The sequence below is a fragment of the Pogona vitticeps genome, chromosome 8 (genome assembly GCF_051106095.1).
Source record: "Pogona vitticeps strain Pit_001003342236 chromosome 8, PviZW2.1, whole genome shotgun sequence".
Taxonomy (NCBI): Eukaryota; Metazoa; Chordata; class Lepidosauria; order Squamata; family Agamidae; genus Pogona; species Pogona vitticeps.
This window is the reverse complement of record NC_135790.1, coordinates 23851294-23879105: the sequence shown is the minus strand read 5'-3', so window position 1 is coordinate 23879105 and position 27812 is coordinate 23851294. Positions and strand designations below refer to the sequence as shown.

The window sequence follows — 27812 nt, the reverse complement described above, 5'->3', positions numbered from 1 at the left end:
CGGTTTCCACATTTTGCCAGCTGCCCGCCTTGGGCCGGTTGCACTATCGGTCACACAGCCTGCGGAAGACCAGGAGCACCATAGACAGTGGATGAAATTTCTCCAGCTGCTTGTGTGACTGTTGTTTCATAGGCGATAGGCGTTGTCTCTGACCCATTTGTGGTATCACCTGGCAGCACAAAGTTCCAAATAGAGTATTCCTAGAACGAGCTGGAATTGTTAGCATGTATACATTAATGAAACAGCGACATCTATGTTGGCTTGGGCATGTTGTGAGGATGGCTGATGGTCAGACTCCAAAAGATCTCCTGTATGGAGAATTAGTGCAGGGAAATCGCCCCAGAGGGAGACCACAGCTGCGATACAAGAAGATCTGCAAGCGGGATCTGAAGGCCTTAGCAATGGACCTCGACAGATGGGAAAACTTGACATTGGAGCGTTCAGCCTGGAGGCAGGTGGTGCATCATGGCCTCTCCCAATTTGAAGAAACCCTTGTCCAGCAGGCTGAGGCAGAGGAAGTCACAAAAGCAGCAAAACCAGGGAACTGGACAGGGGAGATTGGATTTGTCTTCAGTGTGGAAGGGATGGTCACTCTCGAATTGGCCTCCTCAGCCACACTAGACGCTGTTCCAAGTCCTCCATACAGAGCACGTTACCCTAGTCTCTCTAGACGGAAGGATGCCTAATCTAAAAACTTAAATGTGTGATTGTGGCAACCAGATTCTGGATGGGGAATAGCCAGTGGTTTGTATAGGAGTCTGCACAGAAAAAAATAAAAAATAAAACGGCAGGGGAAAAAAAGGGGAAGCTGGGATATATGTAATGAAAGTGTGGTTTATTTAAAAATCATGGGGGCGTTAACAAGACAGGCTCAGGGATGTTACAGAAGCTCCGTTGTCTATCTAGAATATTTCGCCCCACCTTCCAACCAGTGTTGACAGCCCATGGCATCCATCTGAGGTGGGCAGTGAAGACGATCGAGTCCCTATCCTTCCCTTCTTCCTTTTTTGTAAGAGTAACCACCGGGTAGAAATAATCACAAGTTCAGAAAAAGAAAAGAAAGAAAAAAACACTGACACTCAACTTTTGAAAGCCTAGACAGGCTGTTTTTTATTATTATTGGAGACAAAAAAGCAAAATATCCACCCTCCCATCCTTTAAAAATACAACCAATTCAAAGACAATTAACAAACGTGTAAACAATGCAGAGGCTTAGAATTTACAAGTTGCACAACTTTATTGAGTACCCGCGGAGTCTCTTTTCCGTACCCCCCCTCCCCTTAATGCAACCTGGTGACAATCCAATCATTATGGGCTGACTAACCTCCCTAGCTATTCTTACAGAGTCTGCACTCTCTCCCCGTTCACTGCTGCCTCGGACTACAGGTTAAATTTAATTCTCCCAGGAATAACTAGACATTGTGTGGGTGAACAGAAACCACGCTGGGAAACAGGGACGAAGTGCAAGGAAAAGGAACAGCCGGGTGGCAAAGGGGTATCATCTGCCCAAATCTAAAGTTCTAGGGCGAGATGCCCGTGTATGTTGGCTATATAAAGTATACAGTGCCAGTCCATTGGGTGGCATGTTTTGTTTTCCCCCAAATTTATTCTACTTCTCCTATTTGTGGAAGAAAGCAAGAAGTGAAAACTGCAGAAGACGCTCTGAATGTTGCAAAATATCTGAACCTTATGCTCCAAATGAGGTTCAGCTTCTTGGATAATTCCTTTAAAGTTTGGACCAAAACCTGGAGCGGATTCACTGTCCTGATGATGCTGGAATCCCCCGCCTCCATTGTCATGCTGATGGGGGGAGGGGAAAAGGAATCTGGGGGTTGCAGACCAAAAAAAATAACTTTTCCAAACCCTTGAGAACAGGGCCAATAGAGGATGCAGGAATGATCGTATTTAACCTTCCCTTGACTTTTCAGTACCTCTTCACATACTGGTTAGCAGAGTCTCCATCAGCAAGCACGCTGTCACTTTGGAAATGAAAGTTTAAAAGTTCTCAAGCTAGATTCCATATTGACGGCCACATCCCGTACCACTGTAACTTTGTACAACTGGAAAATGTTAGCTTTCTCCTGAAAAAGAAAAATGTTTGCCACTGCACGTCGTTGAAGAAGTAGGTTTCCTCCATCATCCTAACACATTCAAGTGCTTCCTGGATTACCAGCTAAGAGATTTGTCAACCGGCAGCAGAAGACCGCTTGGTTGGCCAACAACAATGACATGTCTACTGCAGCGGTTCTCAACCTTGGGTGCCCAGAGGTTCTTGGACTAAAACTCCCAGTATCCTTCATCACTCGCTGTGCTGGCCAGGATTTTTAGGAGTTGCAGCTCAAGAACATCTGGGGACCCCAGTTTGAGAACCACTGATCTGTTGGGACTGGAGACAGATGGGAGGTCAGCAGTTGGTGATAGAAGATACACAGGATGAGTCCATATCTTGCCACTGTTCTGATGGCAAAGGGTCATCTAAGAGTAGAAACGATACTCAGCTTTCTTTTCAACAGAAACTGGAACTGAATCATTCCTTTTGCTTTTGTCTGGGGAAGCAGAGGGCTGCTTGCACTCAGCACTGAATGTCTTCAACTCAGAGCAGGGAAATTGATGATGATGATGATTATTTTTTGGAGTATAGTTCCCCAAAGTCCCCTAGCCAGCAAGGTCCCATAATTGTCCAAATAAATAAACTTTGCTAAGCTCGATCCCAACTTGGCCAGGCCATTCTAAAGGGACAGGGCAAAGTTACTTTTTTTTGCAGAGTTACTTTTTTGGCAGGGCAGGGAGAGGAAGAGCAGGTAGCTCGATTTGCGAAGTTCCAAATCTTTGGAATTGACATTCAGGATTTTAGGCCCGCCTCTGCAGAAGAAAGTGCATTATTTATCACAAAACTGGGGGGGGGGGGGGGGGCCGAGGCCGGCAAAGACGGGATTGTGATTATCTCCAAAAGTCCATTTTCACAGATGAATACAAACGGGCAAGCAAAGAGATTACAACCCATGCTTCGAGAACAACACACAACTATTTAATCTTCACACAGAAGGGGGTCAGATAAAACGACAACAGTTACAACCAGCATCTGTTTGGGAAAAATGTACCTTTGTCTGGAAGGCTCTGGTTTTTCAGCAGAGGGTAAGCCAAGTTCCTCAGTCCGGAAGAACAGGGTCCAACAGTCAGGAGAAAAAGCTCTGTTACCTCTTACTTCTCTGGCGCCAGAATATACTTTTGGTCACTGTTGCGCCTGCAGGTCCCTTAAAAGTTTTTTTTAATGACAACATTGAGTATCACCATACCAGTTGAGACCACTTGCACTCAGGGTTCGAGAAGGGGCTACGACTGAGTGGCAGAGGCTTCCTTGGCTGGCAATCATCCCACATCTCCCTCTAGTGCTCTTGGTTAAAGCCTCATATGGAAGAGGGCCTAGAAAAGAGACTCTTCCCCCGACATATTTCAGGGAGCCTCTAGAAGAGGTCACAGGGAAATGCTCTTTCATCTGTGCCAGAACTTGTAAGGGTTATTCTGGTGGACTACAGTTCCCAGAATCCCCCCACCAGCAAAGTCACACTCAGGTTTTCCAAGCTATCCTCTCTTCGAGGTCAACTTTTGCTGTTCTGGCTGAGAAGCGATGAGATGATCTAGCAGGATTTCCCCACCCCAGAAGTTCAGAACAGGGCATCCTCCAGAGATATAACAGGGAAGCTCCTTCTGGGGAGTCAGAGGCTTGAGTTGAAGTCAATATTTTGCCTATTCCCTTTCTTTTTCTCAATCCATACGGTTTGGGAACGTGTGGGTTGGGATGATTCACTCAACTTCCTCCAAGCAGCAGGGAAGTCCTAGAAACGAATTCTCCAGATCTGAAAAGTGGGCGTTCACTTGAAGCACAGAACATATATACCTTCCCTCGAGTCCCACATTTCAAGCAAAATTATTTATCACTGCTTCCTCAGCGAGGTTCCCTCAGAGGCCTCTTGGGACAGTTTGCAAGAGTCCTCTTGCTATGTGGAATTGTGTTTATTCAATCTGACCTAACAGGCTTAAAAGATTGAAAGCACAAACGTCTAAACCGAGGGCCACAATCTAAAGCAGCTGAGAGGTTCCCTGTTGCCCCCCTGCAGGGCTTGGCTTAACCCACCTCCATCCATCCATCCATCCATCCATCCAAGTAGGGTCATCCCATCCCCATCGGCGCTGACCCAAACGGCTCAATTTGTCCACCAGAGTTACTGCACTTCCGAGATCCATTCAGAACACAGACTCACACAGAGACACCAAACCGTCTTCCCCAAGGTTCAATCATCCTTCCTTTTTGCCGATTTTAGAACAGGGAGACGAACCTTTGGCCCTCCGCTGGTTTCGATGGCAGCGCACACCATTTCTGACCACAGGTCCCGCTGGCCAACCCATCTAGGCCTTGGAGTTCAAAACATCCAGAGAAGCAATGATTTACCGCCACTTCGAGACGCAAAACTTTTCCGTCCACTGTGAAAGAGATGCAGCTCCTCATTTTCATGCCTGACAAAGAATTCCCTTAGCAACAGAGGTTTTGGAGACACTAGAGAAAGGATTTCCCCATCCTCGTGCGTGAGCATTAAACGCGCCTTTCATCCTCATGGCACGCCCGACGCAGGACTGAATCATGCCAACGAGGGGAGAGAAAGAGAACTTTTCTTTAAAAAAAAACCCACCAACAATATCTTCAAGCATATGGATAAACAAGCAAGAATCTTTACATCTGGAATTTTTAAAAAGCTTTCGGGTCCGCATCTCTGAATACTAACAATGTTCCCCTTACACTCAGGAAAGTTTGGACCCAGACTTTCTTCCATACCGACGGAGTACCGAATAGAGGGGGAGGTGGTGGGTGGGGGCAGGCTTCCTTGTTACATGTGCCGACTCCCTTCCCATCCTTCAAGTTGCTAGTCCTTATGATAAAAAGGAAGAAAGAAGAAAACACACACACATACATATACAACCTGACAATTTGTTTTCGCAAATCTCTGATGAAAGATCTGTTTCCTGTCTTTTTCCTTCCACAGCTCAAAGGTGCGACCGCGGATGTCCTTCTGGGAACGTCTCGCTCCCCCTCCGGATGCTCTTACTGCCGACCGTTGTTCTCTGAAGGCTGAGTGGGTGTCCTGCTCTCCGTCTGGGAGGACGTCCCTTCAAAACGCTGAGAGGCGATCGCAGCCTGATGGGACATGCTCTTCCGCACGATGTCTCCCTTGCGCCACAAAACCACCTCCTAGTCAAAGGAGAGAGGCAGAACGCGGTTTGTCCCTAAAGCATCAGCAGGATGCGCCCCACGCATGTGGGTGCAAGAAGAGGCCAAGGGGCGGTTGTGGGGTGCCACCAAGGCAGGACGCCCTGCGAAAACCCCGTTACGCTCCTCCATCTCACTCACCTGCTGCTTGAAATAGCGCCGCTCCTCCTCGTCAATCAGCACCAGGTTGAGGTAATAGCGCACCGAGAACTTCTTGTTGATGTCCCTCATGGTGGGCGTCAGCTCGTAGCCGGCGAGAAAGAGCCGAATGGGGATCGATTCCCCTGCAAGGGAGACCAAACCAAACCACGGCTAATAAACAGAATCATCAAACAGCAACGCAGCTTCTTTTTATTCCTTAAGAGCGTCCATATCCCCACAAGAGTAACCGTGGGTGGGACGCAGGATTCCAGCGACACATGGATTTTGAATGGGAAAACCTGGGCTCCGTTCCCCTTGCGGCTCCAGAAGCCAACGTGAAACCACGCACCGGCCACCCTCTGAGGCAAGTCGAGCGAGAGCTTGGAAGCAACACAGGATCAATAGCAATGGGAACCATTTTAGCCTTTGCAAATAACGGAGCAACTGCTAACATCACTAAAAATAAATAAATAAATAGTGTCGGGGAACACACACACAATGCACCAGTTTCCTCGTTCATTTATAAGGGGCTAAAATGCTTTGTGGGGTCTTTCGAGGGAGTCCTCCCCTGCAAAATTCAGAACTTTTTTTTCTTTCAGTTTTTGAGGAACTGTGGGAAAACAACTGGGTGCCTGGCAACTCACGGACCTAGATGTGACCTTCGGGGCCTACTCGACTGAGTCCTTCCCACCTACCTCAGCTCCGTTTCCCCTGAAGCTCCTACTGTAGCTTGAAGAAAAGTCTCTCATGGGGGCCAACAGGAAGGCTCACTACAGCCCATGTCTGTGTCAGACACTGCTTTCCAACTTTGGGTCCCCAGGTGTTCTTGGACTGCAACTCCCAGAAGCCTTCCCCACTCGCTGTGCTAGCCAAGATTTCTGGGAGTTGCAGTCCAAGGACATCTTGGGGAGCCAACATTTGGAACTACTGTTGTAAGAGATGACCAGAGAGGTCTTGGATGAATGGATAGCTATGGCTTTGCTAGAATCCGTTTCGGCTTTGGCCCCGCCCACCGCTGGCCGATGGCCCCGCCCTGCAACGGGAGCCCAGGAAGGAAGGAAGCCCTTGGGATGAAGAGGGATCATGTGCACACACCCCCCATGGTTTTGAGGCATCTTCACCTCTCACTGGTGCTCCATCCATGATCTCGTATTTCGCAATGGTGTCATTTTCGTGGTAAACGTTGGGTCCGGTCCCCGTGGTTTCCCTCTTGATGATATCAATCTCCATGTGTTTGATCTTGATCCGCACGAGGAGGAAATAGATCTTCCCCACAATCACATCTTTTAAATGGTATCTGGGACGGAGGGGAAATCAATGAGAACATGACGTCCAGCCCGGTCGCAATCTTGGGAAAGGTCTAAAATCTTGGGCTACCAGCCAGCCACGCTGGAAGGGGAATTTTGGGACTCGTAGTCCAGAAAAGTAACTTTTCCAGGCTCTGCCTATGACTTGAGAACTTCCCTTTCCATGCTATTATTACTAATCTTTAAAGACTTTTTTGTCTTCACTGTGGCTGGTGCCAAATGATAAAAAATTAAAACAACCCAAGAAATCAGGGAGAATTTCAAGAACAAAAACAGAAAAATGACAGAATAAAAAGGGTTTGGTTTGTGTTTTTTGTTTTTACAAATTGTTTAACGGGTGCTGAAGACAACAAACAAACAAGCAAAAAATACAACTCAGCAAAAAGCTGAGGATGCATCCTTAAGATTTATTAGCAGGGTGCTTACTTGGATTTATTGTACTCAAATTCAATGTGCAAGCAGTCCTCAATCCCTACTTCCATTTTGATGGAGGAGTTGAGTTCGGGATACGTGCTGAGTGTATGCACAACGATGTCCATCTCTTTGACCACATCGTTTAGCCTTCTGCTCACAGTGGCCCGGAGGAAATACCTGTGAAAGGAGGAGAAGAGACCCTTCTTGTTTTCAACCCTCTTGGAATTCAAATTCCCTAAGAGACCAGCTCCCGCCCGAAGAAGGGGATGGTCAAATATTTCTGAGTATTCTCTACCTGGAAAACCCTTGACGGCACATGATATTATGATGATGTCTTGGCTTTTTATTCATATTGTCTTAGCACTTCTTTGTCAGTCACTCACTCAATACAAGAAATTATTAATATCCTGTGACAAATCTACATTTCAAATGTTTTTATTTAATTTTAAACTTGCCTATGTATCCCATTCAGTAGAACTGAGGATACACAGCAACATCAAATGCATATTTCTCAAAGCCAGTTTTATTTTTATTATTATTATTGGTTCCGTATTACATTTCTTGTTTTGAGGAAGCTGCTCCAGGCCGCTTGTATTTCAATTTGTACGGCTTGACTCCACTTCTACTGTACATTTAATGAACTTCCAAGGTGCTTCCATTTGCCAATACGTGCACCATACAAACCTATCAATTCTAAAGGAAATCAACCCTGAGTGCTCACTGGAAGGACAGATCCTGAAGCTGAGGCTCCAATACTTTGGCCATCTCATGAGAAGAGAAGACTCCCTGGAAAAGACCCTGATGTTGGGAAAGTGTGAAGGCAAGAGGAGAAGGGGACGACAGAGGACGAGATGGTTGCACAGTGTCACCGAAGCAACCAACATGAATCTGACCCAACTCCGGGAGGCAGTGGAAGACAGAGGGCCTGGCATGCTCTGGTCTATGTGGTCACGAAGAGTCGGACACGACTAAACGAACGCACCATACGTCCATTTTAGGAGCTTAACGAAGCAGGTAATGAACACAGTCTAAAAGTGAATGTTTAGAAAAGCAAGTTCATCAGAATAGTTAAAATGCATTTTCTCAGCGGCCTGCATTTTAATTATTTTTAAATGAACTTTGTTTTCTTAACGTTCACTTTTAGACTGTGTTCATTACCTACTTTGTTGGCTTTACTGAGCAGTCTTCATAGGCTATTTAAATTGTCAGCTAGTAATACTGTACTATCTGCAGACAGACAACATTACATTTGACTTAGCAAGTGCTTCTCTAAAAATCTTCTTGGAGTTCAAATTGAAAAACAATGGCAAGAGTATACATCTTTGGAAAACTTCGATATGTTTTCTGTCATCTGATTTTTTCCCCCCTGCACATACACGCTACTAATTACATGACCATGGATTGACTCAAGACTTTCGTTTACTAACAACTAGAACAGCTTCCCACACTGGACTTTGTGAAAGGCTTTCGCACAGCCAATAAAGCAATAACTTCCAATTAAAAGCTGGAACTCACCTTAGCTTCACATTCTGCCCAGTATAAGACTCATATGGTTTCTCCACATGTGTGAATTCAAAGTCAAAGGTCTGTGACTGCGTGAACTCTCCAGGACGAGCCAGGTCCTTCACCAGTGAGACAAATTCATGGTGGTTCCCTCGGTCGTAATAGAGCTCTAAAGGCAAAAGACTCTCTTGGTCAAGACTCTTCTACCCAGAGTTGGTATCTCAAGTGCCACGGGGGCCTCGGATCAAAAGCAGAATTCTGCTCCATGCAAGACACTCCTGTGATGCAAAGCAGAGTTCAGAGCTATGCAACTGCTTTCTGGGCAGCAAAGCAGAGCTCAGAGCTATGCAACTGCTTTCAGGGCAGCAAAGCACAGCTCAGAACTATGCAATGACTTTCTGGGCAGCTGAGCACAGCTTATAATTATGTGACTGCTTTCAGGGCAGCAAAGCACAGCTCAGAGCTATGCAACGACTTTCTGGGCAGGAAAGCACAGCTCAGAGCTATGTGACTGCTTTCTGGGCAGCAAAGCACAGCTCAGAGCTATGCAACTGCTTTCAGGGCAGCAAAGCACAGCTCAGAACTATGCAATGACTTTCTGGGCAGCTGAGCACAGCTTAGAATTATGTGACTGCTTTCTGGGCAGCAAAGCACAGCTCAGAGCTATGCAATGACCTTCTGGGCAGCAAAGCACAGCTCAGAGCTATGTGACTGCTTTCTGGGCAGCAAAGCACAGCTTAGATTCATGCAACAATTGCCCAGGCTTTCAGTAGCTTCTTATCATCAGCCACTGCTGGGCATAACATGAAAAGATATGTGAGGGTGGCTGAGATATCTCTGAGGTTCCTCTTCTAGGGTGGGGTAGATTTACTGAGTGATTTCCTGAAGGTTATAGCAGTTAAGCAGCAGGCAGGGCACCATATACCATTTCCCTGAAAATAAGTATGATTTTTCAGGATGCTGGTAATATAAGCCCTATCCCCCCCCCCCAAAAAAGCCCCAGTTAAGTGAAACCATGCCCTCCACCCTTGTGCAGCAACCAGAAGAAGATAACATGACTGTAAAATAAAACTTCCCCTGAAAATAAGCCTTAATGAGTTTCTTTGGAGCAAAAATTAATATAAGAAAGACCCTCTCTTATTTTTGGGGAAACACGGTATTTATTTTTTTCATTTATCAGTTTAAAGCATTTGTCACCAGGCTCTGCAAAGCTATTTACAGTACATTAAAATGTAGTTTAAAACATTATTTGAAAGGCCCCAAATGTCCTCTTAATTCTATTTTTTTAAAAAGGTCCTAGAGCCTTTGGACCCATATAATGTTAGCTGTTCATTGGAAACCTATGATATCAGAGCCTACAGGCAACTTTCAGTATATTCCTTTTCTGTAGTTCGCAAAGGTTTATTGGAATTACAAGGATTCCAGTTACCGTCTGAAACCAAACCAAGTGGAAATATGATTTTTTTTTGTCCTCTTACTCAAGAAAAATAAACCACATTATTATTTTTCCTTAATAGTTTTTGATTGCTTTGGGGGTTGGACTGGTTGGTGCATTTTGTTCTACTGTTTCAGAATATCTGGGGTGTTTTTATGAAAAGAGTGAAAAGTTTGAGAACAAAATGTAAAGCCACTTGATTGCTAAGTATGAACCATTCCTTGTCTTCCAAAAAATTAGACAAGGCAATAATTTCAAAGTACACTTTTCAACTGTGCAATTTCAAAACAGCAGAAATACTTGGTTTCAAGCACATCAATAATATCCCACCATGTCTTTAAATCAAGGAGAAAAATCACCAGCCTACGGCAATTTTCTATCTGTCCCTGTTGCTTCTTCTACTGTTATCACCCATCACCGATTGGAGATAAGAGTGTCTTAAAAACACTTATGTTCTAAACACTCTGCACGGAACGGAGGTGTGGTTTCCAAGTGGAAATGGCTGTTGCTTGGAATTCAGCAGGTAGGAAGGCTGCTGTGTGGCATTTATTGCTGAGTAGACCTATCTAGAATTCACCCAAACCACATCACAATGGGTCCCTACTCCCTCTGTCTCTCGCTTTATGCCTTTAAGATTAACATAATGCTGAAGCGTAGCCCCGAGACCTTTGCCCAACGAGAAATCAGTCTCTCGAGCTAAAAAAGTTGACAGCAGCCAAGACTGAACCTTCTTGCTACTGAAACACTCAACGTTTTAACCATCAAGCTGTAATGCTCCCAACAAGCAACACAACATCACTCATCTGGTGATGAAGCACCGTCACTGCCATTCCATTAAATGCCCAGATATTGCATAGGCAAGGATGATTCAGAATTAAATACAGAGTTCTTCAAATATTCATCTTCTTTCTGAGAAGCAAGAGAGGAAAACCAGCTGTGAAAGACAAGGAGGTGTCTCGCCACGATGGACGGGCTCAAGGAGTGACAACTGCTGAACACAACAGGGGATTCAAAATAAGCATCGGATAGCCAGGATAATTTTTTCCCCTAGGTAATTGACATAGGATGGTTGCCTTTTTAAAAGGCAGAATGACCGGCAAGGTGCTGTTGCAGCATGCACAAATGAAGGATCTTAGCAACAGAAGCACTGAGGTTAATAATAGCACTGGTGTGCATGTATCCATGCAAAAGAGGGAACCCAACAGCTGATTCACACAACCAAACAGGGGAGAGGATGGTTGGATTTGCAAGCTGAGTTGGGTGGTGAAGCAAGCCTGTCACTGCGAATCTACCAGCTTGGGCATGCTTTGGGGAGGGTGCAAATAATTTTTTCATCTGGCCAACCCCGGACTGAATCCAGATGCCACTGTGCAGAGAGCAGACCCAATGAAATCAACGGGTCTGTTCCAAAGGCGACTCAGTATAGACCCAACCATGTGTTAGTATTTTTACTAGTTTAATGTCAAAGAGAGGAGGCAATTTAGATGCATCTCGACGAAATGAGAGGACTCGAGGGGTGCTACTCCCGCTTTCTGATTTCATCTGCCAGCCCATTCAGTTCTCAAACGATTTTTCGACACTCCGTAGCCAAAGCCAAAAGTGGAAACCCCACAGCGTTTACCACCAGCAAAGGGGCACCTAAAGGTTAATTTGACTCGAACGCCCTGCCCACCAACCAGAACGTCTTCGCAACCCACAATCTGCCTTGAGAGTTTGATCACAAAATGGGTGTTTTCGGGACTTAAGCTTCGCAAGACAGCTATTTAAACAGCTGATCAGCGGTTCGCAGAGCGGCTTTCCTATGGCCGCTCTTCGCTAGACAATGACGATTCTTCCCCATTGGAAGGCATTAAACAGGTTTCAATGCATTCCAACGGGGAATTGCTTTTCGCTAGACGATGATTTTGCTAAACAGCGATTTCAGTGGAACGGATTATCATCATCTAGCAAGGTACCACTGTACAAAGATACACTACCTCTGTACATGGTGGCTCCATCTACAAGCGCCACTGATTTTGCAAACCGAGTCACCCACAGCACCAAGATCCATCTACGCTCCTGACCGAGAGAAGGGACATGCAACACGGACGATCCATTCGGACACCACAGAGAACGTTAATCCATCTTACCGATTTGACCAATGAACTCCACCTTGATGCCCTGATGCTCTAGACGCTTGTTCGGGTGTTTGAGGGTCAGGATGACTCTCCCCGAAACCGTCTCGCCATCGTAGAAGAGGAAGTATTTCTCCTTCTTGCCCTCCTCTGTCTTGTGTTCCGCCCGGCGCCTGCTCTCTGCGTCGCTCAGCACCAGTTCCAACTCGGCGCTCTGTCCAAACCCAAAGAAGCTCATGGCGGATGACGGGGAGACGAGGCGGTGTCACTCCCCAAGGGAGCAAAGGCACACGACAAGCGGGGCAGGTGCAATCTCTGTGGGCCCGATCCTCCCGAAACGGTCAGGGGCTCAGAGCTCAAGCTTTGCCAAACCCGAGCTGCTGATCTTCTCTCGCTTGGCTAGGAAGAGGGACCATCGATGAATGACAGGAAGCCACCCCGCCGAGGAAGTGCCTGGATCCTAAGGAGACTTGCAACTCGATAAATAAGACGGAGCGGTGGAGACGGAAGGCAACGTGCATGGGAAACGTACTTGGACTCTAATCGATCTGCCAATAATAATAATAATAATAATAATAATAATAATAATAATAATAATAATAATAATAATATAGTGAAGGTTGTACTAAGCTTCAGCTTCCGAGCTGGAAATTTGGGGCGGGAACCCCGGAATGTCGTGCCTGGAAGGCTGCTTCCCGGTGGAGGGAAGGCGAGGCTGGCTCTCTCTCCTTACCTCCAGTCGCCAGTGCAGGAGAGGTGGGCGTGCAAGAGGAGAGGGAGGGAGGAAGGAAGGGCGCCTGCACGGATGCAACGTTGCAAGCGCCTGCAGAGGGGAGATGCTACTGAAGGAGGCCAGGAAGCGAGGGATGCTCTGGAGGCAGAAGGTGGTCCGATGGAGGCATGCAGAGAGAGAGAAGGGGGGGAAAGGACCCTCCTGGAGGGCCGCGGGGGGGGACACACACAGGGGTGTGCAATGGACGGGGCCCCCTTGCTAGGCTTCTCAATGATGCACAGAGAGGTATGCAAGGGGGGGCGGGAATTGCAGGACCGAGGAAGGGTTGTTGCTCCTTACTTTAGCAATGGAAAAAAAATAGCCAACAACCCGGAGAGGGGGGAGGTCGGTGCAAGAAGGCCCGAGGCTGCCAAGCTCAAAATGCAACGCAGCCCCGAAGCTTCCCCCTTGCACGGCCCTGCCTTTGCAAAAAAATAATAACAATAAGATGATGATGACAGCCCGCCTCCGCGCTCCCCCCCTCCCTCCGGCCGGCCTCGCTGGGTCCCCTCCTTCCTTCCCTCCTCCCTGCCTGCCTTCGCCTCCCTTGCATTCGCCGGCTGGCCGGTTACGGAGCTCGCGCCGCGTCCCAGGCTTGGCACTGCGCATGCGCCCCGCCCGGGCCTAGGGTGGGGAGGAGGGGGGGAAAAAGGGAGGAGTGCCCCGGGAAGGACAGGAGAGACCGCTCACTGCGCATGCGGCGGCCTCCACCAACCGAAGGCGCGTAAGGGGCGAGGAGGGCGTGCTTTTCCCTTCGCGCAAGCGCAGTGCCGGACCCCGAAGCCCTTCCCTTTTACCTCCGTTTCCTTCCCCCCACCCGCGGGGGATTGGCCGGCAGAGAAGGGAGGCGCTGATTGGCTGGTTCGAAGGCGAAGCGGCGGCGGCGGAGGCTCTGCTTGAAAGGATGGCGGCGGCTGCGCGGATCTTGCGCGCCCTGGAGCGCTGGGGTTTGCGCGACGTCAGCCAGGGTGAGTGAGTGAGTGAGTGAGCGGAAGGGAGGGTGCATGTTTATGGGCAAATATTTTAAAAACCAGCCCTGCGAACCTTTTCCACCTATTGTTGCTGCTGGACTACACATCCCATTTTCCCCAGCTCCCCTGAACTGGGGGATTATGGGACTTGTAGTCCGAAAAAAAAGAAAAAGTACGGTCGCCCCTCGTCAAAGGCTGCTGGAGAAGAAACCCCGCAGTCAAGGAAGGGGATAAGAGGGGGAGGAAGGTCCTCTGATGGGCTGAGGAGACTCCAGAATAGGTGAAGTGTTGCTGGCCTAGACATACACATGTGCCTTTTGCAGAGCCTGTGAAGAAGTTGCTTTCTTCATTTGCAAGTTTCTCTTTAATTCCTCTACCAGCATGGTCAGTGATCTTAGTGAATTGGGGGGGGGGGGAAGAGCTATGGTTGAAGAAAGCTATTTTTTTAGGGTTTGGGCTGTAGGGATGAAATGGCTGATTTCCTTAAAGTAAAACCCAAGGGTTCCTAATTAGAAGGGGTGCTGGAGTAAAGAGAAACAGGATTCTTTGTATTAGCGAAAGGAGAGATTATTGGGTATGAATCAGGCGTGAGAGAAAAACACCCTCCTTTTATGCCTTTACTCAGGTGGGTCTATTGTCTCAAAAGCATGCGCCGTCTTGTCTGACAAGTGTCTTTAAAATATTTTCTCTGCTCAGCCTGGGTTGACATGGCTTGGGAGTTGGATTTCACGGAGACAGAACCTCTGGATTCTCGCGTCGAGAACGGGATAACCGAAGACGGCCTGGATGCCTTCTCTCAGCTCTACTCTGCTCTCTACCCCTTCGCTGCCAACGACCATGAGACCACTGAAGTAAGAGGCTAGATGTTAGCCAAGACTGCCTTGGTTTATTTTCTTGGTTGATCCTACTCCTTCAAATGGGAGGAAGGACATCTTTGGTAGGCTGGCTAAAGCTGATGGGATCCATAGGCGAAAATATTTGTGGCCGGCAGTTTTATTTATTATTTATTTATTTATTTATTTTATTTATATCCCGCCTATCTAGTCGATAGACCACTCTAGGCGGCTTACAACATGGGATACCACAATAAAAACAACAGAATTACATAAAAGAAAACTTTCAACAATTGGGTTAAAACATTAGGAAAGAAAAGAGAAGGGGATCAGGAATTAACTAGGAGGAAAGGCCTGCCGAAACATCAATGTTTTTAATTGCTTTTTGAAAATACCGAGCGAGGGGGCCGCGCGAATATCAGGGGGAAGGTTGTTCCAGAGGCGAGGAGCCACTGCCGAGAAGGCCCGATTTCTTGTCTTTTCCTTCCGGGCCTCCCTCGGCGTTAGGCTCCTCAGCCTCACCTCCTGGCTTGCACGAGTGACACGGGTAGATCTTGGTGGTAGAAGGCGTTCCGCCAAGTATCGAGGCCCTAAACCGTTTAGGGCTTTGTACATAAGCGTCAACACTTTGAAGTCGATGCGGAATCTGATGGGCAGCCAATGCAATGTGGCCAGAGTGGGTGAGATGTGTTGGAATTTTTTCACCCCACTGAGGAGTCTGGCCTCCCATCTCTGGAGCTATTGAACTTCATCGCACCTAACAGTGCACAGTGTTGCCAGTTGTCGGTCAGGCAGGCAGCACGCCAGAAGTTGGAAATACGAATTCTCTTCATTACAGCTCACAGAATCCCCAGCCAAGTTTTTGTTAGCATTGATGAGCCAGTTCATAAATCAGGCGGCAAATCTTGTCCTTTGATTCCCACCGTCTTCTCTGAAGATCACAGAAGTTTCTTGGCAGGCAGGGCTGATGGAGAGGCCCTTCTCTGAAGATCACAGTTGACCCTGCTGGCTTTAAACTAGTCAGGCTAACCAACAATGCTTCTTGCTTAAAGGCAAGCTATTGGCTCCACTCCTGGGTGGGTGTTTGATGTCATAATAAAGGTGTTGTGTTTCTTCTTGTCAGGTTATTGCTCTTTTGTTTCAGAGCGTCTGGCCCCTGTTTGCAGAGAACAATATTTCCCACAACGCTGTTGTCGCTGTGTTGTATCACTTTGTTCAAGAGGCCCAGAATAAAAAGGCCGGTCTTCATCAGCGGCTGTACGGGCTTCACGCTGCTGGCTTGTACTTTTTACTGGTTGAGATTCCAGGTAAGCATGTTGGAAGGTTTGAACGCCAGGCTCCCCTGTGGTTTATAGCGGTGTTCTGAGCAGATATCACCAAAATAAGTTCAATTCAGGGAAGCTATCTAAATACAGCTTTCTTTATTCCTTTTATTTATATACGGTACGACTGCAGTTATCCACAGAGATCAGTTTCAAGGCTCCCTCCGTGGATGCCAGAAACCTGCAGATAATAGTGAACCCTGTACATAGCATAGTCTCTTGTTCCCTCTAGTGGCCTCTTCATGTAATTAGATTGTGGAAGTATGAATTTCTGGGTGTTTTCATTTAATGTTTTTAATATTTTCAGACTGTGGATAAGTGAAACTGTGGATATTGACCCTACAGATACAGAGAACTACTGTACTGAAAATGTTTTATCCTGCTTCTTAGTCAAAAAGCCTCTTACAGCAGCTTACGTATATAAATAAAAATACAGTGGTGCCTCGCTTAACGGGCGCCCCGTTTAACGACGAATCCGCATAGCGATGAAGATTTTGCGATCGCAGAAGCAATCGCATTGTGATGTTTTAAATAGGAAAAAATCGCTTTGCGATGATCAGTACCCTGTTTTGCTTACCGATCATCGCATAGCAATGACTTTCCAGCAGCTGATCGGCGGTTCCAAAATGGCCGGCGGGTTAAAAAAAATGGCCTCCCACTGTGTTTTCGCCCGGATTCCTTGCTTACCGGGCAGTGAAAATGGCCGCCGTATGGAGGATTTTCGCTTAAAGGTGAGTTTTAAGCCCATAGGAACACATTGAAGGGGTTTGAATGCATTCCTATGGGCTTTTTAAAACCGCATAGTGACGAAATCACTTTGCAGCGATTTTTGCTGCACTGATTATCGTCACTATGCGGGGCACCACTGTAAGCATATATATATATATGCAGCTTATAAGCTTGCATATATATATGCAAGCTTATAAGCTGAAAAAATATGATGCAAACAGAGATGGGAGGAGAGGGGAAGCAAATAGTCATTCTTTCTCCCAAAATAGATCATGCCTACATCTGCTTTAGAGTACTGCATGCAAACACAGAAAGCTGTTAAATCCTATATGGATCCATTTTGTTCCTTACTGTCAACTTTGCTGAGATGTTTCGTTTGCCATTATGTTTTTGCTGTCGGGCGTTTCGTAATTTGCAGATTCTTACCCGTCTTCCCTTTCGGCAGGCAGCATAGCCAACCAGGTGTTCCACCCCGTCATGTTTGGAAAATGCCTCCAGACCCTCTCTAAATGCTGGTCCCAGGAGTCCATTCTGCCCAGAAAAAGGAAGAAAGACCACAGCAAGAACCCTTCAAGTCACAAGAAGAGGGGCAAGTTGTCAAGGAAAGAAAATAACCCGGTAAGGAATGCCTGCTGTCCGAACCCGGCAAGGATTTCGGCCTTTTCCCTGGTGAGGTGGCCATGTCTCTTGACCCAGAGACAGATATTTGGCAGACTGCAAGCTGCTCTGTAGGGATCCAGGCTTCAAAAGCATCTTACCGCCTAAACAATACTACATGTGAGCGGAATACACCATGTAACCTATGGTTAATGGAAAAACGTATGGAGCACAGAAGATTATGGGCTACTGAATTTTGCAACTTTTAAAGTTTTGGAGTCTGTTTAAAGACACAGTCTTCCCCCAACCACCAACGTGGAAAGATGCACTGGTTTGGACATGTTATTTTGCCTGTTAATCTCTTCTTTTCGAACCTCTGGAAATTACTGCCACATGTTTATATTTGTTCACTGTCTTGTTTCCTGGAGTTATCACTTATTCTTGTGAATTGTTTCTTGCCCATTTGTAAAACAAATAGGTTTTTAAAAGCAGTCTGCCTTGCTCCGTAAACTGGCACCTTTCCCAGTGTTTTGTTTCCATAGCTTCGTACCATACAGCTGTTCAAAGTACAGTATATATTGTGATTAAGAGGGACACAAGGACATGCAGATTGACGTAAAGATCTAATGTGGAATGTTGTGGCAGCTTCTCTCCTGTTGAAGCCAGGAGCAAACGTTTTTATTACATATTGATGAAAATCCAGATGTTTCCTACAGCCCATCAAAGCGCTCAGGGCCAGTTGTCGCAATGTGTGGCTTTGTTTAGCGAAACCGTAATAATTCATTAGTAAACTGGCTTCCCATGTGTTAACTTTCCTGAGAAGGTAGGAACGTTGAGGTCAATTGGTGATCGAGTCAACAGTAACTTAGTAGAAATTATAAAGTTAGTACAAATAGATGTTTGTATTGCACTTACCGTATTTGAGTATTAATTTGTTCTGTTTCACTCTCTGCCCTTCTGGTGTCTTGCACAGCTGGTCAAAATAATTATAAAATTTATTGGAATGGAGTTCACCCTCGGTATAGCAAACTCATTGTCCGTTCGTTGCCATTCTAGGTCAAGGAGAACTTTGAAGAGGACGAAGATCAGGAAGAAGAGGTCTACTTTTCCGCACAGGAGTGGCTTCAGATTCGGGAAGCCCTCTTTCTCCTCCTCAAAAACCTCTTGAGGCTTCTTTCCAAGTTCTCCTTGAAAGAACGACCGCAGTGTGCGGAGACTTGCATTCAGGTGACTGGCCCGACTGAGAGAGAAACTTCCTTGCATAGAAGTTGTAAAGCACATTTTTCTCTTAGAAGGGACTAGCTCCGCTGCCTTGTAGGAACTGGGAATTAAAATTCATGGGACTCAGAATATCTTTACACTAAGGATAGTAGCAAAGTGACACATCCATGCTCTAAAGCTCGAGAGAAAAGGTGAGGGAACTGTGTTTTCTTGAAGTCTCAACGGGATCTGGTTAGAGACATTTCTGAGAACAAGATGTTAGGCTTGTTTTGATCAATGTTCTGTTAAATGTTTATATGAGAGCTTGAAAGGGTCTCTCTCCTGCTGTCAAGCCAGGAAGGCCCTTCAGGTCTATAAGGTTCTGAAACAGCAGCATACAACTACAAGTCACCCTTGCTTAGGCTGTCTTACCCGAGACCATTCGGCATCTTATACAAGACTCTTATCTTTGCTGTTCAATGTAGCTCTCAACTTCCTTTGGTTTCTCTTCTAGATCTTTGTTAATTTGACACAGTTTGAGCCCTGCGCTCTTGACTTTGAACCTTCAAAGAAGAGGTGAGTTGATTGTCTTGAATCTTAATATTGTCCTGGGAGGGATGTGACACCTTATACCAGTTGAGTGGAACTTGCAGATGTTGAAATGAAGTCAACCCCTCCTCTATCATACCCAGTTACAAAATGAAGCTGTGCATTACCTTTCTTTTTGTGTGTGATAAATGTTTGGGGATTTTAAACTCAGATTTTGAAAATAAAATTTTATAAAAAAATTCTGTTTTCTATTTTTAACTTTTATTCTTCTTTTTTGGTACAGGGCAATAGATCAAGCCAAGTACATCCCCGAGCTCGCCTACGCTGCTCTCCGCCTGTTGTGTTCTCCACTTCACAATCTAGAAGATAAGGTAACTATTTAAATAGGATCATAACCCCTGCGGGTGGCTCATCTATATAGAGAGATCTTGAGGTGTGCATCCTGCTTGTCAAAAGGACAAGTGAACCTCCTAGAAGATTCGGGGTCGTCTTAAAGGAATCTTAAACCCATCGCTTAAGAGACTGCCCTAGAAGTGGCTGGGAAAGGGAGCTTTCAGAAATTCAGAGAGATTTGATTGTCATTCACATTAGCCCAAGCTAGTCTAGATAGCATTGAGGCTGATGGAAATTGCAGTCCAATAGCACATACTGTAGAGAGTGAAGCTCATACACATCAATGCATGATGGGGGAGTCCGGAAATGCAATGGTACCAAAATGTCTCCTTGTTTTGTAATGTCCTGATTATAGAAAGTAGAAGTATGCAGATGTGTAGTTTCTGCCCCCACCTAATGGCGTCTTCCATTTCCTGTATGCTTATTTGATAGGCATCACATGAGACCTTGGTTCTCTCCAGCTTTCAGTGATATTTCTACCTCTTTGGTTGATTTTTCATTGTTCCAGGAAGATAATCTTAGGAGCCAAGTAGAGAAATCCAAGGCGAGCATTTGTTAAATAACAGGCAAAGCTACAGATGACATAGGCAGATGTGAAATTAGGGTGGCGGAAATTCCCCTTCTAAATCTTAAATGCATATGCATGTTGCAAGTGCCATTATATTTGATTTTTTTTAACTCTAGGTCTTTGGATAACCAACTCATAAGCAACTTTTCTCTCTCTGATTTTAGATTCTGCAATCTCCCTCCCTCCCTCTCTCTCTCTCTCTCTCTCTCTCTCTCTCACACACACACACACACACACACACACACAGAGAGAGAGAGAGGGAGGGAGAGAGAGAGAGAGAGTGTGTTCCTGAGGTCAGAAACGTCAGGCAGAATTAATCCCACCTTTGCAGGATGAAAGCAGTTCTTTGGTTTGCCTGCTAGAGGGAGCTTTAATACCATCACACATGACTGGAGGGTGACATTTCGCGAGAAGGAATGGAAGAGGGGGGGAGCATTTTCATACTGAGTCAAGACAAATCCTCGGAATAATGTTTCCTTTGATTCTTTTAATCCCCTGAAAGGCTGACACTCTGAGCTTTTTGTTCAGTTCAGTCATTCTAAGTAAAATGTGCCTTCTGCTGGGTTTTTAATTTAGAGTGTCCCTTGCTGAAATAATCATAATTATTGGATGTGGCACCCGTATTATAGTTATAACAATAGAACTGCAGAGCTGAAAGGGACCCTATGGATCATTGAGTCCAGCCCCGTCAAGGAGGCCCAGTGGGGGGGGGGGGATCAAACTCCCAACCTCATCTAAACCACTGAGCAGTTCATGATGTGATATATGACCATGGTTGTCTAAAAGGTGTGTGCTTGAAGACCTGAAGCACATTTCTCTCCTTTTCCTCGCTCTGTCAGGTGATGTGATCCGGAGGGTATAGCTTTGCAGCCAAAATCTGCCTTTTTCAGCTTCTAGATGCACATCAGGGTATAGACAGAAACGGGCCTTCCGTGGTTAATGGCACCTGTGCCCTAGGGGATCTTTAAATCCCTGGCACGAGGAGAGGAGAGTCCAATAGTAGTCCAGTTGTAGTTTGACCCAGGTTGATGTTGCCACACCCGAATGGGTGGGAGTTTTTGCTTTGATTTGTTTTTGCAGAAATAGGCTGAGCTGCCTTCCAGACCCACTCGGGGAAGAGAGAATGCCAGCAGACTGCAGAAACTTTATTGGGGAAAGGGAAATGTCCCCCCGCCCTCCCTCTGGTTGCAGTCTACTTTTTCTTTTAAGGAAGGCATTCCTGCAAAGCCCTGTAGCGCCAGGAGAGGAGACCGGCTCTAACCTCTATGCACCATAATTTTGAGTTCACTTCACACATGCTGGGCGTGCAAGTTTTGTCAAAAGAAGCGAGCAACATGGAACTCTCAACCGGACGCCTGCTTGCCTGCTAGTGCCTCCCTTCTTTATCTTTCAGATTCTGCGCCGCGTCTTCCACAGATTTCTCAATATCATCCTCATGGTGGCCGGGACAGAGGCCTCCGGCGGCGCATCATCCAGTATTCCGTCTCAGGCCTTCGCTGCTCGGAACCACGCCATCGGATTCATCAGGTGAAGCTCCGTGGGGCTGTTTCCTTAGCTTCTGTGCCTGCACAGAGCTGCATTAACAAATGTATGGTGACCCTCTTTGGGGTTTTCTAGGTAGAGAATACTCAGAAGCGTTTTATCCTTCCCCTTTTCTGCGGGTGCCTGGGAACTGTGCAGTTTGCCCAAGGCCACCCAGGCTGGCTTTTTTTTCCCAGGAGGCACACAGTGGGGAATCAAGTTGTTTTAACTATCCTGCATTTCACGGACATGGATTCAATGTGTGTGTCAACTCCGCTTCATTTAGATGGGGAGGTTAAGGGGAAGAGTGAAGGCAAGAGGATAAGGGGACGACATAGAATGAGATGGTTGGACAGTGTTCTCGAAGCTACCAACATGAATTTGACCAAACTGGGAGGCAGTGGAAGACAGGCGTGCTCTGGTCCATGGGGTCACGAAGAGGCGGACACGACTTAACGACTAAACAACAACAACAATGGGGAAGAGTCTCATGCTTTTCACCCATTAGCAGCCCTTGGGTGTTCAACTTCTCCAAACGGTGAGGAATTTATAAAATTCATACTCTTTCTCAGTTACCCATGTTATTAATGCAGCCGCATTACTGAAGCTTAAGCAGATGTGTGGGCTTGGTGAGAAACCACCTGGCAGAGCACTCGGCCCGCAAGCGTGTGAAATCAGAATAAAATAAAAGGTTTAATAAAAGCAAAGAGCAAGACCTAGGTTTTCACATCCATGCTTATGATCAGTGACACACAATGTGGTTGTTGTGTGTGTATAGTTCTGGGTGCAGAATGGTAATCTGGCAAGGCAACCTTCTTAAAAGTATACATACAAATGTAAATATGTAAGCTTACTTGCCTTATTTGCCTAGAGGGAATTCTTAGTCACTCCCAGTGGCTAGACAAGTGGCGGAGTGGATCGAATATGGACGGGCATCATACAGGATCACGTTTTTGATCAGCCATGAAACTCAGTAGCTCTCAGCCTATGATCGGTTTCATATTATGCTAAACACATGTTTATTGTCTTGGTTTGGAAAATTCAAGTCTCTTCCCCTCTCTTGTTAAAAACAGAATTGTGTCAAGCATAGCATCCACAGGGCTGCTTCTCAAATAACGTTCACACCTCCCTCCCCCTCAACCCCCCCCAGCTCTCTAACTGAGGAACTGAAAGAGGCTGCCTTTCCCATCTTACGGATTTTATTGCAACACATCTGTGCCAAGGTAAGTCCTGTTCATCACACGGCTTTCTTCTGAAAAAGAGAGGGTGGGTTTCCTGAAGGCGGGAGGCGAAGTGGCCCAGGAGGGAGGGGTTTAAGTCGCTGAATCAGCTGGGGATTTTCCTTGGGCTGGTCTGGTCTTGGCCCAAGGGTGGCGTGTGGGGAACTGTGGGTGCAGCGATCTTGATTTTTCGGCCATAGAAGGATAAACACGGGTCTGCGGAACATGTTTCTGGCGCATCAGGTTGTCTTTAAAAAGAAAAAAAAGATCCAGGTTTCAAAATAAATCCTTTGAGAACACTTGTAACTAGAGAGGGTCACGAAATGAACCATGAACCCCCTCCCCAAAAAAAAACAACAACTGAGGAATCGGGCCAGTTCGTTTCATGAGTTTGGGGATCCTGTTTGGCCAAAGCAAAACGAAATGCCCAACTTTTTTCTCTTTGGTGTTTCATGGTCTTTGGCCAAAAAGAGGGGATGCCCGCTTGCTCTCTTCCCACTGCCCCATTCGGCACCTGCAGCTGCCTCTGACAATGTGCCCACGGCGGAGGTGGAGGCAGAAGGACCGGGTTGCCCTCCCCCCCCCCCGGCACCAACCAGGAACGTAAACTGGGAAGTGGTTCGTGGTTAGCCACAAACCACGACAAGCCCCTGGTTTTCCGGTTCGTGCCCATCTCTAGCTGTAACTGTATGCCATCCTCTGCATGCTGAGGCATTGTTTTCTGATCCGTTCATGACGTCACAAAGCTCTGTGTTGCCCATTCAGTGCATCATCTAAAGTATTTCCTCGGTTGTCTCTGCGCCAACCTGGAGCAGCCAATTTTCTTGAGTTGCTTATGTCTGTTTCTAACCGCTGTCTGGCTCCAGAGACTGAAAGTGTGCTGACGTTTTCCCCCAGTTCAAATCAGCCTGAGCCGTTTCTTTGCTCCCAGGTCCCGGATAAAACAGAGTATCGCTCGTTGGCAGCACAAGCTTTGGTGCAGCTGCTGTACAGGCTCCCGTGTGCGAACCACGCCGACTTCATCGCCTGGCTGTACAGCTTCTCGCTCCATAGCAAGGTGAGACAGGTGGCAGTCTCATTAGCCCTTCAGCAAGGGAGCCCGGTCACATCCTTGCCATGTGGGGATGCCTCTGGGATGAAGGTGGAAAATTCAGGTGGCCTCCAACCCCATAGGCCTCACGGTTGGCAACCTGGGTATCAGGCTTCCAACCAGAAGCATTGGAGTCTGCTAGCAAGGCCCTTTTCCGCATCTCTGCAGTGCCAGCCCTACAGTTTGTGGGGACACCAGAGAAGGCCTTCCCTATGGTGACTCCCTAGTTGTTGGCCCCATTTGGGTGGTTAAGTTAAAAACCTGGCTCTTGGCAAAGTTTTGGGAGACCGAGCGTGGTAGCTTGACTTTAGGTTGTGGGGGGATGGCACACCATGCGGTCGGTTCCAAGCCTTGCCAGCGGATGCTGAAAACCTCAGATAATAGCAAACGCTATACATAGCATGGTAAAAGAAAAAGAAACCCAGAAAAAGTAGGGTATTTTCACCACCTGGCTACTAGAGGGAACCAGAGACCATGCTGTGTATTCCTGTTGAAGAAGAATACGTAGCGTGGTCTTGCTCTCTCTAACAGTTAGTTCTGATAAATACATTGTGAATATACATACATACATACATGCATGCATGCATACATACATACATACATACATACATACATACATACATACATACATACATACATACATACATACATACATACATACATATTCCCTTTTGTATTTTTAATACTTTCAGACTGCAGATCAGTGAAACTGTGGATGATTGGAACCACAGATCCCAATCCCACCAATACGGGGGCCCTACTGCATGTGGATTACAGTCCTTTTAGATGGTCGTTGAGAAATTTTGATCCAGGGCGGGATCTAGATGTTTTAAGGAATAAGGGGTCGATGATGGCCCGGCCTTTCTCTCCAACAGATCTCCTACCGAGTGTTTGCCCTCGATGTCGCCTTAGCCCTTCTGAACCTTCCAGAACGGGATCCGGAGGTTGATTTGTCGGAAGAACAGCAGATGTTCCTGAAGCACAAATTCCTGGTGCAGGTCATGATTTTCAGCCGGTGTTCGGACAAAGTGCCGACGGTCCGCAGCAAAGCCCTTTTGAGCTTCGCTCAGTGCCTGGAAACCAAAGCCATGTCTAACCTGGAGAACATTCAGGAGCTCTTGCAGGGCAGTAAGTGTCGTGGACTCACGAGGGTGCGGCTGAGATCCTCAGACTCGGGGGGCTCAAATCCTCACTTGTTCACGAAAGACACGAAAGTCTGTATCTCTCGGCCTGCTTAGCAGCCTTCTTGGGTGGTTGTGAAGCGGGAGCAGGGAAGGGTGATAACTCTGAGTAACTTGGAAGAAGGAGTTTCTAAGTACAACAGGATACCGTTTAGAACAGATCCAGAGGAAGGTGTTCATTCACGTTGCTGACATTTTTGCAACTGCAGTGAAGCTGCCCGGATCCAGACTGTGTTGAGAAAGCCTTTGATTATAACATTGCATCTTCAGCCTTCTTCCTCTGTCTCCTCTACAGCTGCTTTTTCTTCAGTAGTGGACTCAAACACCCCATCTGGGACCTTCCTAACTACCACAGAAGGTAAATGAAACAGTCTTTCTCATTATCCTTCCCCCCACTTTGGCAGACTGTCCTTCAGGTTTCCAGAGGGACTCTTCATCTGCCAGAAGCTGGTAGAGATGCACCCGGGTGGAGCTGTCCGAATAGCTATTCCCTAACCTCTGCTCATCTCGGCTTAAAAGCCTACGCCCTTGTGCTCTCCGAGCAGCCGAACGGCATCGTATTTCCCCTTTGCCCCGAGTAGCTTGTTTCTGATGTCACGACACAACCGCCCCCCTCGTGATCAGAAGCAGCCTCTTTGAGAGTCTTTCTCAGAGGTGTCGGTCTCTAGACAATACTTTCTGGGGTGATTCATGGATGATGGACTCTGGTGACTTTATTTAGGGGCTTTTATGTTTTCGTCGCTTAAGGTTTCACCAGCCACCGTCAGAAGACTTTCCCAACGTTCAAAACCATCGAAGTAACCGAACGAGACTCGTCAGAGTTTGACGGTAGGCTGGGCCTGTCATTGGCTTTCCCTGTTCCTCCGCCAGTTCTTGTACATTGGTATCTTTTGGTATATATACTGTATTCATTCAGAAATAATTGCCTGTTCAGAATGTCGGGGCATTTACTTATAGTCTGCATGTGGCTAAGAGACACCATCCAGAAATGCTGGCTTAAAGCTGGGCAGAGTATGTTTGCCTTCTTATTTGTCCTTTAGAATTTTGGCTTATTGTGATGTCTCAATAGCCCCACAGAGAAACTCTCCTTGTATTCAAGATATCTTATAGATAAGGCACTTTGGTGTACAAATTGTATGTTCGTATGGCAATAGGATACAGAAAGATATCTGTAGGAATTTATTAGCAGGTGCAGTGACCCTTTGATGGCTTCCCATCAAGAATCGTGGAAGCTGGAATTTTTTGCATCAGGAACATTTTCAAAGGATTCTAGCCCTTAGACTTTTATTTCCTCGATGTCTAAAGGATTGCTAGGCTGCCGTCTTATCTCCTTTTAATAATAACCATGTGCTGCCAAGTCAGTTCTGACTCTTGGTGACCCATTTCAGGATTTTTCCAGGTGGAGACTATTCAGAAGTGATGTTTCCTTCTTCTGTGGGACATTTTTGGGGCTGTGCAGCTTGTCCAAGGCTACACAGGCTGGCTCTTCTCCCAGGAGAAGATTGGTGGGGGATTAAATTCCCAACTTCCGGCTCTGCAGCCTGATACCCTAAACTGCTGGGCTACCCAGCCTGTCTCCATTTACCTAGGATGTCATCAAACTCAATAGGGCTTACTTCTGAAGAAGGGCTAGTAAGCGAGCAGTTGAGCAAAAGGCAAATTGAATCTGCGGAGTTTGGGGGGGGAGAGATCTGTCTCCTGGATTTTTTAGCTTTCTCTGTGAATGTGGCACACAGCCAGCCAGCCGGTGGCAACTCTGAAATGAATTACCTGTTGGTAAGCCGAAGTACAGATTTATGCACATACAGAGCAAGAAGAATAAACCTGTGGCTTTGAATCTCTTTTACGTCCGTTGCCTTTGGCATGTGAAGCTGAAAAGGTGGCGTGACCATTTTTATAAATAAGGCTCGGAGTTGGGAAGCTCCAGTTCCCACCTCAGCTGCAAATTTAAGTAGCCTCAGGTAAGCTAGTCTCTCTGTCTTGACCCTTTGGGGTGCCCTTCTGCCCACACACCTGTTGTATACGCCCGTGATGCTGGTGCCCTGCGATACAAGCCTGTGAGATGCTGAGGACAGAGGGAGGTGGTATCTATTTGGGGGATCTATAGAGAACATCGGTACCTATTTGGGGGATGAGAGAGAGAGAGAGAGAGCTGAAGAACCGAACAATCTGTAGGAGGAGAGCTGCCAAGGTCCAAATGCTGCTCAGCCTCCGGAGCGAGAAAGCAAGTTGGGAGCCACCGCAAAGAAGACTCCGTGCTAGCTGCTGCCTGAAGCAAGTGCAGTCCCGAAAGGAGCAGATCAAGAGAGAGGCTGAGCAAAGAAGACCGAAGTCCCTCTCTGGGTGAGGAGAGGTTGTGATGGATTTGGCAACATAGCTTTTCCAGGATCCCACGCTGCAAAAGATTCATTTCAGGGACTGATCCTAAGATGCCTCCGGTCCTCGTCAGGTGGGAACGGGTATGGCAGGGAAGATGAACTTCAAATTAGTTTGGGAAAGTTTTTACTAAGCATTTCCAGACTCTCTCAGCCTGCTTGGACCAAAAATAGTCCGATGGGTGCCTTCCCATGTTTTTCGCCTATGATTCTCACTCCGGATGCTTGAAATGCCCGACCTTCGTGATGCTCTGCTGAGCATAAAGTTGTTTCCAAACTCCTCGGTTCATTTTCCTTCTCTCTCTCTCTCTCTC

At 46.7% G+C, this 27812-nt stretch overlaps 2 protein-coding genes across 4 annotated transcripts in view; one reads left to right on the top strand and one right to left on the bottom strand.

Moving 5' to 3' along the window:
* Window positions 1-1084: 1084 nt before the first annotated feature.
* Window positions 1085-12729, bottom strand: VPS26B (VPS26 retromer complex component B). Its single transcript, XM_072979143.2, has 6 exons — window positions 12193-12729; window positions 8641-8797; window positions 7138-7302; window positions 6526-6701; window positions 5405-5547; window positions 1085-5245 (listed from the first exon to the last, which is right to left on the bottom strand). Exons 1-6 carry the CDS (start codon window positions 12413-12415, stop codon window positions 5099-5101), a joined length of 1011 nt encoding a protein of 336 aa, XP_072835244.1. The 5' UTR covers window positions 12416-12729; the 3' UTR covers window positions 1085-5098.
* Window positions 12730-13762: 1033 nt separating this feature from the next.
* Window positions 13763-27812, top strand: part of NCAPD3 (non-SMC condensin II complex subunit D3) — a 39342-nt gene continuing 25292 nt past the window's right edge. For 2 of the 3 annotated variants that reach the window (XM_020792106.3, XM_072979142.2), the window contains exons 1-13: window positions 13763-13917; window positions 14617-14771; window positions 15898-16060; window positions 17250-17422; window positions 18458-18628; window positions 19116-19177; window positions 19434-19521; window positions 21505-21638; window positions 22783-22855; window positions 23784-23909; window positions 24818-25070; window positions 25419-25481; window positions 25871-25951. In XM_020792106.3, coding sequence (XP_020647765.3) covers window positions 13854-13917; window positions 14617-14771; window positions 15898-16060; window positions 17250-17422; window positions 18458-18628; window positions 19116-19177; window positions 19434-19521; window positions 21505-21638; window positions 22783-22855; window positions 23784-23909; window positions 24818-25070; window positions 25419-25481; window positions 25871-25951 — 1606 coding nt within the window. In that variant the 5' untranslated portion in view covers window positions 13763-13853. Of the gene's footprint in view, window positions 13918-14088; window positions 14201-14616; window positions 14772-15897; window positions 16061-17249; window positions 17423-18457; window positions 18629-19115; window positions 19178-19433; window positions 19522-21504; window positions 21639-22782; window positions 22856-23783; window positions 23910-24817; window positions 25071-25418; window positions 25482-25870; window positions 25952-27812 lie in introns of those variants that run through there. The other variant, XM_078379841.1, reaches the window with a different exon arrangement.

Bases quoted from the DNA above. Each gene is read 5' to 3' on its own strand.
- VPS26B (XM_072979143.2), bottom strand. From the start codon at position 12,415: ATGAGCTTCTTTGGGTTTGGACAGAGCGCCGAGTTGGAACTGGTGCTG. The intron at 7,303-8,640 runs GTGAGTTCCAGC...CTCCTTTCACAG, and splicing joins GGGCAGAATGTGAAGCTAAG to GTATTTCCTCCGGGCCACTG. The intron at 5,246-5,404 runs GTGAGTGAGATG...TCCTTTGACTAG, and splicing joins GGCGCTATTTCAAGCAGCAG to GAGGTGGTTTTGTGGCGCAA.